Below are 15,936 nucleotides of genomic sequence, written 5' to 3' on the forward strand. Positions count from 1 at the left end.
CTGGCACGCATAGTTATACAAAAAGCGAAATGAGACGATTGTCGGGTGGAAATTGGTATAAAGGCACCCACGGTTACTTGTTGTTTGGCGCCCTCTACACGTTCATCATTTCTTCTGATGCCACTTTGAGAATCAGGTGACATAGTGCGATAAGAGAAGTGCGGGTGTCAACGTCTTTGAGCTGTTGTGTGGGCCATGCCTCGTGGAAAATTGTTGTCGAGTGAGGAACAAGCACGTGTCTGTGCGTACAAGGACATGGGCCTGTCAAATCGGCAAATTGCAAAACAGGTAAATCGTTCAAGTTGTGTAATTGATAATTACGTTCGAATGGGCTCACAATACGGGAAGTATGGTAGAACAAGAAAACTTTCCGAGGCTGCGAAACGATTAATTGTGCGCAAGGCAAGGGCCAGAAATATGTCATCTTCCCAAATTGTGGCTGCTTGCAACTTACCTGTCACATCCAGAAGAGTGCGTCAAATTTTGAATCAAGATCCACATCTTATATTCAAGAAACGGAAGTGTGAAACCCCCCTTAGCGCGACGCATAAGCAGGCGCGACTCCAGTTTGCGGAAACACATATGTCGTGGACATCTGAATGGAATCACGTTGTGTTTAGTGATGAGAAGAAGTTCAATTTAGATGGTCCGGATGGTTTTCAATACTATTGGCATGACCTTAGCAAAGACGAGCAAGTGCAAATGAGCAGAAATTTTGGCGGAGGAAGTGTTATGATTTGGCCAGCGTTTTGTGTTAAAGGTACATCCAACATTGCATGGATCAACACCAAAATGAATTCATCTACGTACATAGAGATGTTAGAAGTAGAATTGGTGCGGATGTATGAGGAGTTAGACGATCAGAACCTGATTTTCCAGCAGGACAACGCTGCTATCCACAAGGCAGCAGCAACCCGACTGTGGTTTGAAGGTAAGGCCATCAAGGTTATGGAGTGGCCAGCGAGAAGCCCGGATCTTAACCCGATAGAAAACCTCTGGGGAATCCTTGCGCCCAATGTTTATCGCAATGGTCGGCAATTTGGGACGGTTGCTGAGTTGAAAAACGCGATACAAGAAGAGTGGTCAGCTATTCCACTTCAACAACTAACATATCTCATAAACACAATGCCGAAGCGTATATTCCAACTCATTCAGAACAAAGGAGGGTCAATCAAGTACTGAACATCTATTTTCCTTTCTGTACCGCGCACTGTATTTTTATTTTTTGCCAAAGACAATGGGTGCCTTTATACTAATTTCCATCCGAAAATGGTCTAATTTATATTTTTGTATAAACTACGCGTGCCAATGACGTATTAGCAAACGATGTGCCTTTGATTTTGTGCAGTCTACAATGTTACTTTGTAAATATATCATCTTTATCCATCCTCAGCATTCTTGCCTTCTTCTATTTTCAAATATCCCTCTGCCTTTATACCAATTTCCAGCACTGTAGTTGAAAATGCAATGCTGTATTGCTGTGAGGACGATAAAATATTGTAAGACGAACAGTACTGCATTGCTAGAGATACGATATTATTGGAGCGACGATTGTAGCTTCCACCATACTGTATTGTTGCTACTACAATATATTGTTGTTGTCGTGACCATAGAGTGTGGTACACCTGACAATATCTTCGCTGTTTATATCGTGTCTGCAACCATACAGCATGGCAACTGTAACAATACTACATTGTTGGCAATACAATATCCGTGGTGTCCATATTGTATCGTGCACTATACTATATTGCTGCTGGAACGATGTTGGATTGTACTGCCAACTATGTTTGATGGTTGTTCGTACGATCTGTTGAGAGTCCATATTGTACCAGATACTATAATATATAGTTGGTCGAACCATGTCGTGAAAGCCAATATTGTACCCCCTACTAGACTGTATAGTTGTTCGTAAAATCTTTGTAGAGTCTATATTGTACAGTAAGGGACACCTCTGGATGGTACACTTTTGACGTAAATTTCCATATGGGTGTACCATCCTGAAGTGTCCCTTACTGTACCTGTGTCTTATTGTACCTATTACCATGCTATGTGGCTGTTCGTACGATGGCTTGAAAGTCTACATAGCATTGATAGTGCATACGACACGCTTTCGATAGCGCTTTTTCTAGCTTCCATAACGCAGTTTGGTCCTGAGAAACGGAGGCGTGTCTTACAAGATTACGTTACGTATTACCTTGCCCCTGTATAAGAACTATTTTGCTCTATTGTATCCTACCCTTGAATAGCAACTTTTTTCAATTTGTACCAGACAAATTTTCAATTTCTTTCATGTATTTTGTTTTCACAATGATACACTGCTATTTGTATCTACAAGGGCAAAAGTATAAGTTTTAGCTAAAAATAAAAAAAAAATAAAAACTGCACTACGGATGCTTGAATTAGCGCCGTAATTATTACCAATATAATATAAACCTTTATTACATCGTACGAAAACATAGTATAGTAACAGGTACAATATAGCCTCTGAAAAAAAAAAAAAACTCTGGAAACTTGAAAAATGCGTTGCTTATACCAGCAATGCAATATACACTTTCATTATATCGTATGAAGACACTATAGTAACAAATACAATACAGACTCAGGACATGCATTCCATTCAAAATAAATTTCAGGTGGGAAAGCAGTGAATGTTCTCCAATTCTATGCATGTAATACCTCGCACTAATTTCCTCTCTTGTATGTGTTCAACAGCGATCTCGGTCCCTAGACGGTATATTTCTTGATCACTTCTTTATTACAGAATCGAATAAGTGAAGTGTAAATGAATGGTTTACGACAAACGATAGGACCATGGTAAAAAAAAATGTACAGGGCGTCTCATAAACAATATTAAAAACTCAGACCAGAGATTCCTCGCATGAAACCAAAGCCTATTTAAGAAAGAACTTCAGAAGTGGGAAGCGGCATAGCTATACACCTCCGAAAGTGTGGGGAAAAATGAATTTCACATCTGCCTACCAGATGACGACAGAAGCTACCATAAACTTGAACAAAGCGTTTTTAAAGCAAAAGACCATAATTAAACTTTATTTACAAACTTATTTTCCACACAGGAAAAGTTTTATTATCGAGTGACGGATCAACCGGGAATTCTACTTGATTGCCTTTACAAACTCTGTCCTCCGTAAACCTTGATTTACAATAATGAGGGAAGACTGTAGAGCAGTAAAGAAGATTATGAGGTGGAACCCCCACGTACCCCGAATAAGCAAGGTTAGACGTAATAGAAAGACTCATTTGAGTAACATGTTTTTATGAAAAAATATATACAGAATTTGTTTAGAACTTCCTTCAAAAGAAAAGTGACAATTACGTAACTTTACAAAGACATATTTTACTTTCACTTTACTACCGAAACGTTATAAATGAAACTTATTCTCACAATTAAGTGAATTAACTGAAATATTTATTAAACCCTACTAAATACTACACTTTTGTGTTTTCGTATCAAATACTATACTATTAGCACACAACATCGAAATCAAAAGAAGAGTATTTTTTCTAGATGCTAAATATAAAAACTAAATTTACATTTACCATATAAGTATTTAAAAGGAATGTTTCTCATTGAATATTTACTATACAAACATGAACATTAGCAATCAAACTTTCTGATTACACTCTACTAGAGACTGTTTTACACACTGTACTTTTACCAGACATTTATAGACTTTACTTAGTCAAGAACACATTGTACAGAAACAAAAGCAGAGCATTTTTCCAGATGCTCACAACGAATAATACATTTACATTTACCATATAAACATTTGCATTAAAAAAATAAATTTTTACTTAGTATTTAACATACAAACATGGACGTGTTAATTACATAATGTTTATTACAACCTACTGGGGACTTCCAGTTATTAAAGAATATAACAGACCTCATACACAATTTGATAGACTTTATTAAGAACACATCTGTTGTGTAAAATGTTTCACCAGCTAGTATTATGCAACAGTACAAAAGAATTTGACAATATCTTTAATGTGCTTAAATCACTACCGTCATGGTCGTCCACTAAATTGCACAACACTTGATAATAAACTACAGGATGGCCCAAAAGTAGGTATATAGACCAATATCGATCAACTTTGACATTTTAACTTATTAAGATAATACATTTATTTCCTTCGGTCTGTTCCGAGCTTTAGGTATAAGTGAAAAGAAATTAAGAACAAATAACGAAGAAACTAAGTTAAACATGTATGGATAATAATAAGTAAATGATATAAAATGTCATGAGCCGATCAGTACGGGACTGTATACTTATTTTTGGGCCACTCTGTATACGTAATAAAACTTTCAAATACAAACTAAACATTTATTTGAGACTAGTCAATTTTATATGTAACTGTACCAGTATTATGTAGCTTTTAACTAGATTTCAAATAAGAAACAACAGACGACAAGGAAAAGGTTTAACATCGCAGCGGCATGCTTACAAAAGTATTTGCAGGCAATATCCTGAGCTACAGAAACTTCAATAGAAGCCCACCTTCTCCCCATGGTTTACTAATTACATCGCTCTGAGACAGCTTTTGTTGGCATTTTACTTACAAGAATGATCGTATACACTTTGACGCTACAAAAAAATCTTCCATAAGCCACCCAAATCTAACTCACAGCCCCAAAATTACTTGTGAGGGATGGACAGAAGATGTCTGGGCGAAACGTGCAGTGTAACACTAGTAGAAATTACTTAACTGTTTCCACAAGAATTTTATGATAGACGAGACCGTACTAGAAACTTGAATGGTATGACAGTAACGTTAAATCTTTAATTTATTACCAACTGTTCATTAAATTACTATATTGTAACTTGTATGCAATCAACCTTTGTATATAAAATCGTAATTGTAAGACATTACAATCTATCTACATACGTTGCAAAATAACACTTTGCAGAACATCATTGTGCTTTAATGAGTATTAGTTAGTGTTTAAACAGCAACATGGGAACGCGTATATAGGTAGGAAGGTTGAATAAAGAACTGAGAAAGTATAGAATGCAGAAAGCCTTCATTAGTGATTACAGTAGATAATGGAAAAACACAAGGATAAATTGTTACATTCTGAGAATTGTTAGCAGGGTTCTAATTTTTTCACGATGGAGAATTCTCTGACTTTTCCAGGTTCACAATTACAAATTCCAAGATTTATATATAATGTAAAAGAAACAATACCAACCAACTAGAGTTTCTTAATCTACACATGTAGACACGGCTCCAAAAGAGCACCTCCAATCACATACGGACAATTTTAGTTTCTTTTTTATTAATAGGGATACCCATTTAATAATATTTATAAAAAGAGAACTAAAATCGTCCACGTCTAGTTTGTTGTCTAAGTTTGAAGAATGTGCCGAATAAAGGTGGTATTCTCTTTCCAAGCTGTGTGTACATGTGTATATTTTTTGTGTGATTGAAGATACGAAAGATTTGCAAACCAAATTACTTTCTTTTGTAATATATCACCTACCAAATAGCCAGGTGAGGCACAAATAAACGCAGCAGACCTGTAAAATCCTCATATATATAAAGCCTCATATTTCCAGTTTTTGTAGTTTCAAGAATTCCCTGACTTTCTAAGGATTTCCAAGTCAGTGGAAACCATAGTGTGGCTGAAAACGAACACGTTAGTGTAACCATGTTTACATCTTTGCGCCCCCTTTACTGTAATATTAACTTGTGCCTTTCTGTATTTCATACTTCACTTCTTTATGCTTCATAAGCCCTACCTAATTTATCCGTGCCAATGTTGTTTTCTAAACAATAACTAATACCCTTTAAGGCCTAATATCAGTTAGTATTGTCACAGTATTAGTTGTCAAAATCTTTCATGTTGCTGAATAACAAAATACATTACAAACAAACAGAAACGTATAAGGCTCCATTACTCATCTCTTTAAAATAAGTAGGGGGTCCTGAAAGAAAATTATTAATGTCGATACAGTTCCACTGGTCGGTGAAACTTATTTCATAAGCACAATAATGTTCACTGTATCCCACTGTTTTTAAGCATTTACACAGAAGGAAAATGTTGGAATATTCATCCGACAAAATTTGATGTATACAGTAAAAAACTGGACCGTCTTCTTCAATTTCGAAGACAACCATCTGTACGTGAAACACATACCCTTTATATCTGCCCTGTATAACTGAGTTTCGATGCACACGAAATATGCTTCTGGATTTTTTATATCCTTCGCTATAACTACAGGCAAAGGTTGAACACCACAGCCGAATCTTTTCATCTTCTCATGATGTGCTTCTAAATTTGCCTGGAGGTCAGATGCTTCCTGCAAAACACAAATATTTGATAAGATTATGTTCAAAAGCTGGAATAAATATCATGCATTTGAAATAAAACCTACTGTAGGGACAATCTTAATGTATGTATTTATGCGGACCCTCTGCTCAATGAATGAGGAAATACTGCAGACAATGGATGTATGAGCATTAGCCCAATGAAAGTGAGTCTTCGCCTTGGAAGTTTCGTTTAGCGAAAAGTATTGGTTCGAGGTGCTAGCTAAGTGATGGTGATTTATTGGCTTTCCATTCTTCATTATAGAAGTCCTGGGGGCATTTCTTATGTTTGCATGTGAGGTTACCGCTATTTTTATGCGCATCAATATGATTCGTGATTCTTGAGTTTTGGACGTTCCAACCAATAATAAAAGAATGTACAAATTACCATGTGGACATGATAATGAAACCTTTCCAATGGGTTCGATTTCGGAATTACATTTATGTAATTATTCACTACTGCGGAGGAAAAAGTTAACTAGCTACTAGGAGTATTTGATCCTTTCGGTCTTTCTTTAGGTCTCATCTAAAATTCGCTTCCTACTACACCAAGAAAAGTCTGACAATTTGTCGCGTGAAAAAATCTTCCTCATATGCTCATATAGTTGAATTTATGTCTGGAAAAGGTAAATTGAAGTTCAACGTATCAAAATGAACTCTTATTTTTTCTTCACTTTTGGTATTGTACCGCAACACGGGAGTGCGTTTAAGGTGATATAGCACTTGACGCAGTTGTTTACTTTCTGAGACAATATAAACACGGTATTAAGATGAAAACTGTGCCTTCCTTTATCTAGGACGAACCAGGGGCGGATCCAAGGGGGGGGCAATTGCCCCCCCCCCCCCCAGAAGAGGAAACTTTCTTATTTTATATATATAAATAAAACCCATCCCAAAGTTTGGAGCCCTTAAAGTAACAGTATGGCAACCCACCGTCCCCGCCAGAAGTCGGTCCTGCATTCGCCCCTGGGATGAACTTAAAGGGAAATTGGAAAGAGTAAGAAAAAAAACGATGGTCCTTAAATTCATGCATTTTCTGTAAATTTTCAAAGCCATGAAAGATAATAAGGGTACATTTTACCTAGTAAAATTACAGTCCTTAAACATTACTTATAATTCGAAAATAAAAAGGCATATTGCGTGATTTAGTTGCATTATAGACGGGTTTTAGATTGAGTACAAATATCACAATTCAGTAAAGTAAATGGGTAAATAGTACCAATACAATGATTTTCGTTTAGAACCACATATTCGCTATAAGCAGCATTCAATGGAACTGTGCCACTAAACAAAAAGATAAAATCGCAATTCTAATTTAAGAATTAGAAAAAAAAAACTGTTCGTTGATAAAAATTACACACACACAAAACACGATTTTCTTCCCCTGCTTTTGGGGCTTTATGTGTAAATTCATATAAAATTATGTTGCGCAATGAGTGATAAGAATACGGTACGAAGTGGGGCGCCAAGCTGTATAAAACTTATGGTGGCGGAGGACGTGACCAACTGATTCAGTGTAGGGGAGTTTCATTTTTCGCAGCCCCTTATCAAGGGCGAAATTTGGAGGTTGCAAGTGATGTAATGTAACAAACGCACAAGAGCCACCTAGTATCAATGCATGTGAAGTGTATTTGTAGCCGACTTGGAAGTGAGTACGGAACGCTTTCAATTTGGCCACAACGACACATTTTATACCAAATTGATATTTGGTAGCTATAATGCGTTTGGACATAAGTAACATCATTTTCTACCTGAAGGTCTCACTATGACTAAGAGATTGCGAAAAATTAGACTCCGTACACTGAACCAGTTTGAGACGCGTTATCCAGCTGTATAAGTTTTATACAAGAAAGCACCGTCCAACTTTATATCGAACTTGTGAGTTTTGACATTACACTGATTTTTCTGCTACGTTCGCTTTAGCTGCAATATGGAAATGATCTTAAAACTTGAGAATCAATTTTCCCCTTTCTGCAGCGTCGATAACGAAACTCACGTTCGGCTGTGCAAAAGTACATGTGAATAATTAAATAGTGCCAACAAATGTAATGTGTCCCCTCAAACTTTCGATGAAACGTAACCATAAAAATTAATTTCACATACATTTAAATTTTGCTGGTTGCTGCTAGGTTACATTGTAAACTATCTGAAACAAGAAATGCGAAGAGTTGAAAAAGAAAGTGACGTCAGACTCAATACTAAAGTGTCATATATATATTTCCTCTGTTCTGACAGAGAGAATGAGTGTTAGTAATTTCTTTCTCTCTAAACCTTCGCATTTCTTCTTTCAGAAAATTTGAAATATAACTTACAGCAATATATATATATATATATATATATATATATATATATATATATATATATATATATATATATATATATATATATATATATATAATTCGAATATATATAACTGAATATTTATGGGATTTCGAAAATTTATTATGAAACTTGAAGAAACAGTTACTCGATTTAGACCACCTTTTTGAATCATTTAACAATGTATCTCGGATAAACAATCTTTCGATTGATCTGACGCAAACATCCACTCTTCCTTTGCACTTTTTCATTTTATTTCTTCCTCAGGTTTTATTTGATCCATATACTTCTCTATTTCTACTATACGGTATTTAACTTAAAAAGCAACATACCTTAACATGAAAAAGGAATCCCTGCTGCGCTTCTAACTTTGTTGGCTTCCAGTATCCTCCGCTATCTTTCCTCTTTACCGACGAAGTAACAGGAGGAAAATGTCTACCTAAAAGTAGCAGCAGAATTACATTTCTGGCTCCTGTAAGTATAAAAAATGTAAATGTAATTAGTACAATTGCTTTAAACTGTAACGTCTTAAAAGAATATGCCTATATAACATGAATAATATCACATTACGAAACCTAATGGATACAATGTATTGAATACCAAATACCATATCCTAATTGCATTGGTTTCTAACTACGCATACGTTGGATTAGTTTTGATACAGATCCAATGAGTAGTTTCCATTTTTACTACGATTTTACACTATACGAATGTGACTAAAAAGTGAGGTTGACATTCGGTGTACTTTCAGTTTCTATAGGGTGAAAAGAGAAGTAGACTGACATTTAAATCCATTCAAGTACGATGTACAATTCAAGTACGATCATATTAATTGTTTAATTCACAGAAAATAGCCACAATTTAATCATTAATTTTTACAAAATTTATTGCTGGTATTAAAATGTGGTCGCGTCGAAATTTATAACATATTTGCTGTCATGAGGAAACTATAGACACACGAGTTTAGATATAAATAAAATGTTTACTCCTAGAAGTACATAAAGCTAAGCTAAGCTAAGCTAAAAAAAAATCTGGGTTAAATTAAGTAAAGAACAAGTTTTAAGGTTTCGTTAAATGTCTACCGTATGTTAAAACAAAGTGCTGGTTTTCGACAAGTTGGAACGGAGGGCTGACTTCAACAATTCATAACTTGAATTACTCTCATTTGTTCGAAACCAAACTATGATAGCTTTTAAAGAAGTTTATTGTTAATACGTATATCAAGTTTTAAATTGATCTGATGTTGTTCAGAAGAGTTCTTGTATATTTTGTAAGATAACGTTTCTTCAGAACTGAGAAAGCGTATCAATAGAGAGATTTAGCTCGTTTTGAAGTTCAGTGAAATGTCAAGCTAAACCTAAAACTGTTTAGTGTAGATTATGATTTTCATATAAATGTACATTTAATCATGTACATATGTTCGGCGAGCGTATTAAAGCAGGCGTGTGATATTGCCAAGTTGACTGACGAACGATCCCAGGATGGCACATATCATTTAAAAAAAAAAAAAAAAAATTCGCAACACTTGCTCGCTTCACATAAAGTACTGGAAAACCATTCCTGTATTACCAAATGAAACTTATTTGCACTACTCACACACTCAAATACTTAATTATATTTAACATACTACGTGAGTCTTACAATTAGTGTTGTAAAAAAACGTTTTTTTACTGTGAAGTTTTTTTTAATAAAAAGCCGTTCTTTTTCATTTTTTTTTCAAATGTGTTTTTTTTTCTGAGAACTATTATTTATTGATTTATGTTGCAGATACGTGAAATAATCAGCAGAACTTGAGTCGAAGCCCTCGTAACTTACATATCGTTCATTTCTTTGTACCTATACGAAAAAAATTGTCTGATTATCCCTTTCGGACCCAGGTCATTTTTGGCGTTTCCCTACATTTTCAGTTAGTGAGTTATTGCTCAAAAACCATTAATCCGATTGATTTGGTTAAGGCCTAGTTTGTTAGAAAAGGGATGTTGCTATTTTTCATGTAGGTTACGTTGCACTGTTGCCAATGGGAGGGAAATATTGAGGGAAATGTAGGGTGAAAATTTACAAAAACTTCCCTAACCGATTTTCAAGATTCTTTGTATTCAGCACCACTGTTGCTACATCGGTCCAAATCACCTAAAAATATTTTTGGTCTGTTGATAAGGTACAGTGAAAACCTGAAGTCGCTGGCTTAGATGCAAGGAGAGAAAGAAAAAAAATCTGTCATCATACACATGAAATTTCGACAGTTTTTACGCCTCAGGAGCAAAAATCAAGATATATCGGAGCTACAGCTTCCCTAATAAATTATCTTATTGAAACTTTTATGGTGCATCCTCTAGGTCAAAGAAGAGGCTTTCAGATAGTGGTACGTTTCTTCCAATGTAGCCAGCAAGAGGGAAATAATAAAGACAAAAGGGAGATTTTCCAAAATTTTCCCTAAAATCGGAAAATAAAATTTTCTGTTAGCTGGCACCACTGCTACCAGACACACAAAAACTATCTTAAAATAAACTTTGGCATCCCTCTAATATATCCTACAAGTATCGTGACGGTATCTAATAAAGTAAGCATGCCATTTAAAAATATCTCATTCTACCTATAAAAGTATGAGTTATCTTCCCACTTAGAGAACAAGGTCTACTGTAAACCTCAACTATACTTCCCCCAATTATTCTATTGAAACTTCCTATACTGTTGTTGTATAGAGCAAAAACGATTCTTTGATACGCTGGTACGTTCGCCCCGATGTAGCCAACAGGAAGGAAACAATGGAGACAAAACGGATTTTGTTTTCAAAATTTTCCTCTAAAATCGGGAATTAAATTTTTCTATAGCTGGCAACACTGCTACCAGACAGACGCAAACTATCTTAAAATGAACATTGGTACACCACTAATATGGCCTACAAGTATCATGGCGATATTTAAGAAACAAAGCTTCTAATTACAAAAAAATAGATTACGGTCAACAGAAAAGTAGAGAAAATCTAAAAAAAAAAAAAAAAAATCAAGGGTTAGAACCTAATACGAATTGTTAGTGCGCCCCCTAATTACTCCACTGGAACGGTCTGTACCCGCTTTTGTTCAGTAAGGACCAATGTTCGACTGCCGTAAGTTGACTTGCGCTCGGACATATAAGTACGGATTTATAAACAAAATTCTCGAAGTTTTTTCCAAATTTAGGGAAACTTTAATATCCATAGTTGGTAACGCTGCGCGTAGGCTATTTGAAAAAAAAAACGAAATTCAGAAAAAAACGAGAGGCAATGTTTTGTTTTGTAAAAAAAAATGTTCATTTCTGAAAAAATACGAACGTTTTTTTTTTTTTTTTCTGTTAACAACACTCCCTACAATACTGATAATAATTGAGCTTTCCTGTTACAGTTCACAACAGTTAAACATGCGCTGAGTGAATGTGCTACTTACCTACATCTAACTCATTCTGTTCAAGAAGTCTTGCATAGATCGCTGCGTCTGGTGCACTTTGCTTGGTTTTCAAGAAAATGTGTTTCAACTTTTCACTCTCTGTGTTCCATTTTGCATATAAAGACACTTCCTTATCAGGAAACCTTTTGGTAAAATCACTTTCGATCTAAAACAAGAACAATAAGTAACATAAGATCACTTTTATTCGAAAATTGTAAGAAGTTATTTAGCTTTCAAAACCTATTTTGACCATATTTTAAACTTATGACTTAAACTTAAACGTATGATATATTTTGACCATCCGTGTTCTAAGACTTGTGGGAAACATCAGTGAAAGACAGAAAACCAGATATGTTTTAAATGGGAGTATTAAGCTTGATGTAATCGTAAAAGCGGTTTCTTCCGGTGCTGGCTGTTTAACCAGCTGTGAATAATCTTCATACAGATGTATCTAAGTAGTTTTATTTTGCAATTAAAAGTGGATGCATCCGGAGAGAAGTTTCTTGAGGGCTGACCCCACTTCAGCACACTCGGTATATATGATTTTGAAATACAAAAAATATGCAACTTTATACAGTTTAATCATAGATTTAATTACATATCTATCACTTACCAATGTATATCCCAACGGTTGTTTTAAAACTGGAAATTCCGAAAAATACTCTGCAACTGGTTTACTGCTGTTACGCAGATCAGCTACTCGTTTGGATGAAGTTTTCTTCCAATATTCACAGACCTTCTCCCAAGGTTCCATGGAATTTTTTAACCAAAGAATGCATTCCTCAAGGTCTTCCTCGTCATTCTCTAAAATTATCAGGATTTCGAATATTAGTAGTGTGAATTATGTACATGGATCAATAATATCCATTATACATACTATCTGCTCAGTGAAGAAAATAATATAAAATGTCATCACCAATTGGAGACCAAATTCCAACGGACAGCAGATTGCTCAACGTGTAAGTTAGAAATCAGGGGTTTTCGATTGAACAACACTGTCTTCTTCGGTCGTAACAATAAAAGGAGACTAAAAGGTAAAAACGGTAAAAGACGACTGATAGTTCAAAATCTAAATATCACATTAAGTAAAACTAAAGCACTGACGCACTGCTTGATTTACTAACGTGATTTTTTAGGATTTGAACGTCGGTCATCGTTTACCATCTATACTTTTTAAGTTTCCTTTTAACTTTAAACCGAAGAAGATTGTGTTGTACAATCGAAAGCTCTTGATTTGTAGTTTAAGCTTCGAGGAATCTGCTGTCCATTGGAATTCAACACTCAATATAGTCTAAAGACTTAATAATAATGAATAACCATATCAAGCAACTAATTGTACGTTTAAAGATTCTCTAATATTTATCGATCACTTCATACATTGCAAAAACTTGGAAAATAGAAGACTGGTTTTCGATCTACATAAGTGAATGCGCTCTTGTGAATGTTTTTTCGTTACGCAGACACCAACGAAGTCAGGTCCATAAAACACCGGTACTCTGTAATGCCCTACGTGCTTCTAACTATTCAGATATCTTGTTTCTACCACTTGCCATTTAACACGTAACTGTGCTTTAATATTGATCGAACTGAAGTGATACTCTAAATAAAGAACTTATTTAAACTAACACTTAAATTTTGATTTTCTTAGGTATCCACTTAAATGTAAATATTATAATTCGAAAATTTATCATAATACCCCGATAACTCACGAAAATGAGAACTGGCTCCTGAAACCCTATAACTGTAGATATACTAACACAGTTCAAATCTACGGATGGATGCAACCGTGACCTCGCGAGGCGATTTTCTCTTGATTCACAAGGCTCTAAAAATGACAGACGACACGATGGGAGAAATGTATAAAAGGTTGATTACTCGGTTTGTAAGCACCTGGAACGTTCTATCGCACGTTCTACAATATTTGTGGGATTCATAATTTAACATATCTACATTTATATCAAACTCTTTACCTTCGGGAGTAATTGGACTGCTTGGAGTAGTATGTTTTTTTCCTTTAATCGGAAGAACTCCACTGTGTCTAAGATGTCGCTTTCGATTATTGTATTTATCCCATAATTTTCCTCTTGCTAACACCTTCTTTCCTTGAAATGCACTATATGGTACATAGTAGGTATGCTATTTGAGAGAAAATTAAAATTAGGTGTGACTCACAAAACAAAACAAAAGATAAATAAACAAAACAAATTAATTTAACTTAAAGTTCACATAGTATATTTAACTGTGTTCACTATATCTGCGCAGTAAGCAAAAGATTGTAAAATGTATTCACCAAGGGATACCAAATTCCAAATTTCTCGAAGCTAAAAACACTAGATGAGAGCTTTCGACTCTGCAAGACAATCTGCACATCACGCATAAACGTAAAAGGAAAAGGTAAATATGATTAGAGAAACGTGAGTATTAAAAATTAAGGGGACTCCTATGGTTCGTCTATGGTGTTCGACCAGTGTCCTCGTGGTCCTGCGTTCAATTTCCGGCTGGAGAATACCACTTTTAGGGCCCATCCAGCGTCAGGCGGCGAACTGCGGAGGCACCTAGATACAGACTTGATAACAACTTAGTCTAGAAAGTTCCTGATACGCCTGTTGGCGGGCAGTGACCCCCACCTAGTTACTCAGGCGGATGTAGTTTCACCAATCGTTAACAGATGTCGTTGGGACGGTCCCAACGCCATAAGGCCTCACACATGAATTTTTATTATTTGTTTTATTACAAATCTAAAGATCACATAAATTAACGTGAATCACTAACGTAAAAGAACGTGAATGATTCAGCTTTACGTATTAGATTTTTAAGTTTCTAGTACTCGGATGTCATCCTTGTGAGTACATTTTACTATGTTTACTTTTAATTTTGTCTTGAAAATGAGAATAGAAGTTAAAAAAACCAGCAGAGTCATCTTTTACAATAATAAATTACCAACAAACTGCTTTTGGTTACATTGTCCTAGGACAATATGTTTTGTTTTTAGCAATTAATGTTTTTGACAATTCTTTCAACAGTGAAAATAGGCGAGTGCAATAATATGGCTGCCAAAGACAAATCGCTTAATAAAAAAACATGACCAAAGTTCGTAATTTATGAGGCGAAGAGTAGAGTAAGCTTGAGATATTTTACGAATCAACAAGCAACCAGTTCTTGGATTACTTGAAAGAAACTGACCCATATGTGAACGTACTAACCTTGTTTTCTGTAGGGAAGACTTGAACAATGGAGTCAGTAATTGTTGAAAACGTTTGACTAGTGATTCTGGAATGAAAAATACAAACACATCATAACTGTACGATATATGCCATGTGGATATTACTGTTACGAGTGTTTTCAGCAAACCAGAAGACACTGATTCATGCATGAACATCATAAATAAATAAATAAATAAATAATGCTCTCTCTCTCACACACACACACACACATATATATATATATATATATATATATATATATATATATATATATATATATATATATATATATATATATATATAATTGAAAATCATTATGTTTGTGACTCTAAAACTCCTGAACCGCCCGACCGATGCCGATCAAATTTATAACATGGATGAGGTTCGAGGCTGGGCTAGTTTTAGACTATTCACTTTGATGGTAGAAAGGTGGTGTAAAAATAAATAACATTTAATAACTCCTGAACCACTCGACCGATCTTGAACAAATTTTCAACATAGATGAGGTTCAGGTCTGGGGTCGTTTTTATGATTTTAATTTGATGGAGAAACGTAGGGGTGGAGAAGGAGGGGGAGATATATAAAAATCAATTTATATAAGACTGAAAGTGACTATTTTTGTAACTTAATAACTCTTGAACTATCCGACCGATCTCAATCAA

General features: G+C 35.1%; 1 protein-coding gene across 5 annotated transcripts in view; it reads right to left on the bottom strand.

The window, feature by feature from the left end:
- Window positions 1-3,257: 3,257 nt before the first annotated feature.
- The window catches only part of LOC145678822 (uncharacterized), a 30,813-nt gene continuing 18,134 nt past the window's right edge, over window positions 3,258-15,936 (bottom strand). For all 5 annotated transcript variants that reach the window (XM_081749365.1, XM_081749364.1, XM_081749367.1 and 2 more), the window contains 6 exons: window positions 15,275-15,341; window positions 14,042-14,207; window positions 12,685-12,875; window positions 12,072-12,237; window positions 8,982-9,121; window positions 3,258-6,323 (listed from right to left, as the gene is read on the bottom strand). In XM_081749365.1, the coding sequence (XP_081605491.1) occupies window positions 6,039-6,323; window positions 8,982-9,121; window positions 12,072-12,237; window positions 12,685-12,875; window positions 14,042-14,207; window positions 15,275-15,341 (1,015 nt within the window). In that variant the 3' untranslated portion in view covers window positions 3,258-6,038. The remainder of the gene's footprint in view (window positions 6,324-8,981; window positions 9,122-12,071; window positions 12,238-12,684; window positions 12,876-14,041; window positions 14,208-15,274; window positions 15,342-15,936) is intronic.

The sequence above is a fragment of the Thermobia domestica genome, chromosome 2 (assembly GCF_964235325.1).
Source record: "Thermobia domestica chromosome 2, izTheDome1.hap1.1, whole genome shotgun sequence".
Lineage (NCBI taxonomy): Eukaryota > Metazoa > Arthropoda > Insecta > Zygentoma > Lepismatidae > Thermobia > Thermobia domestica.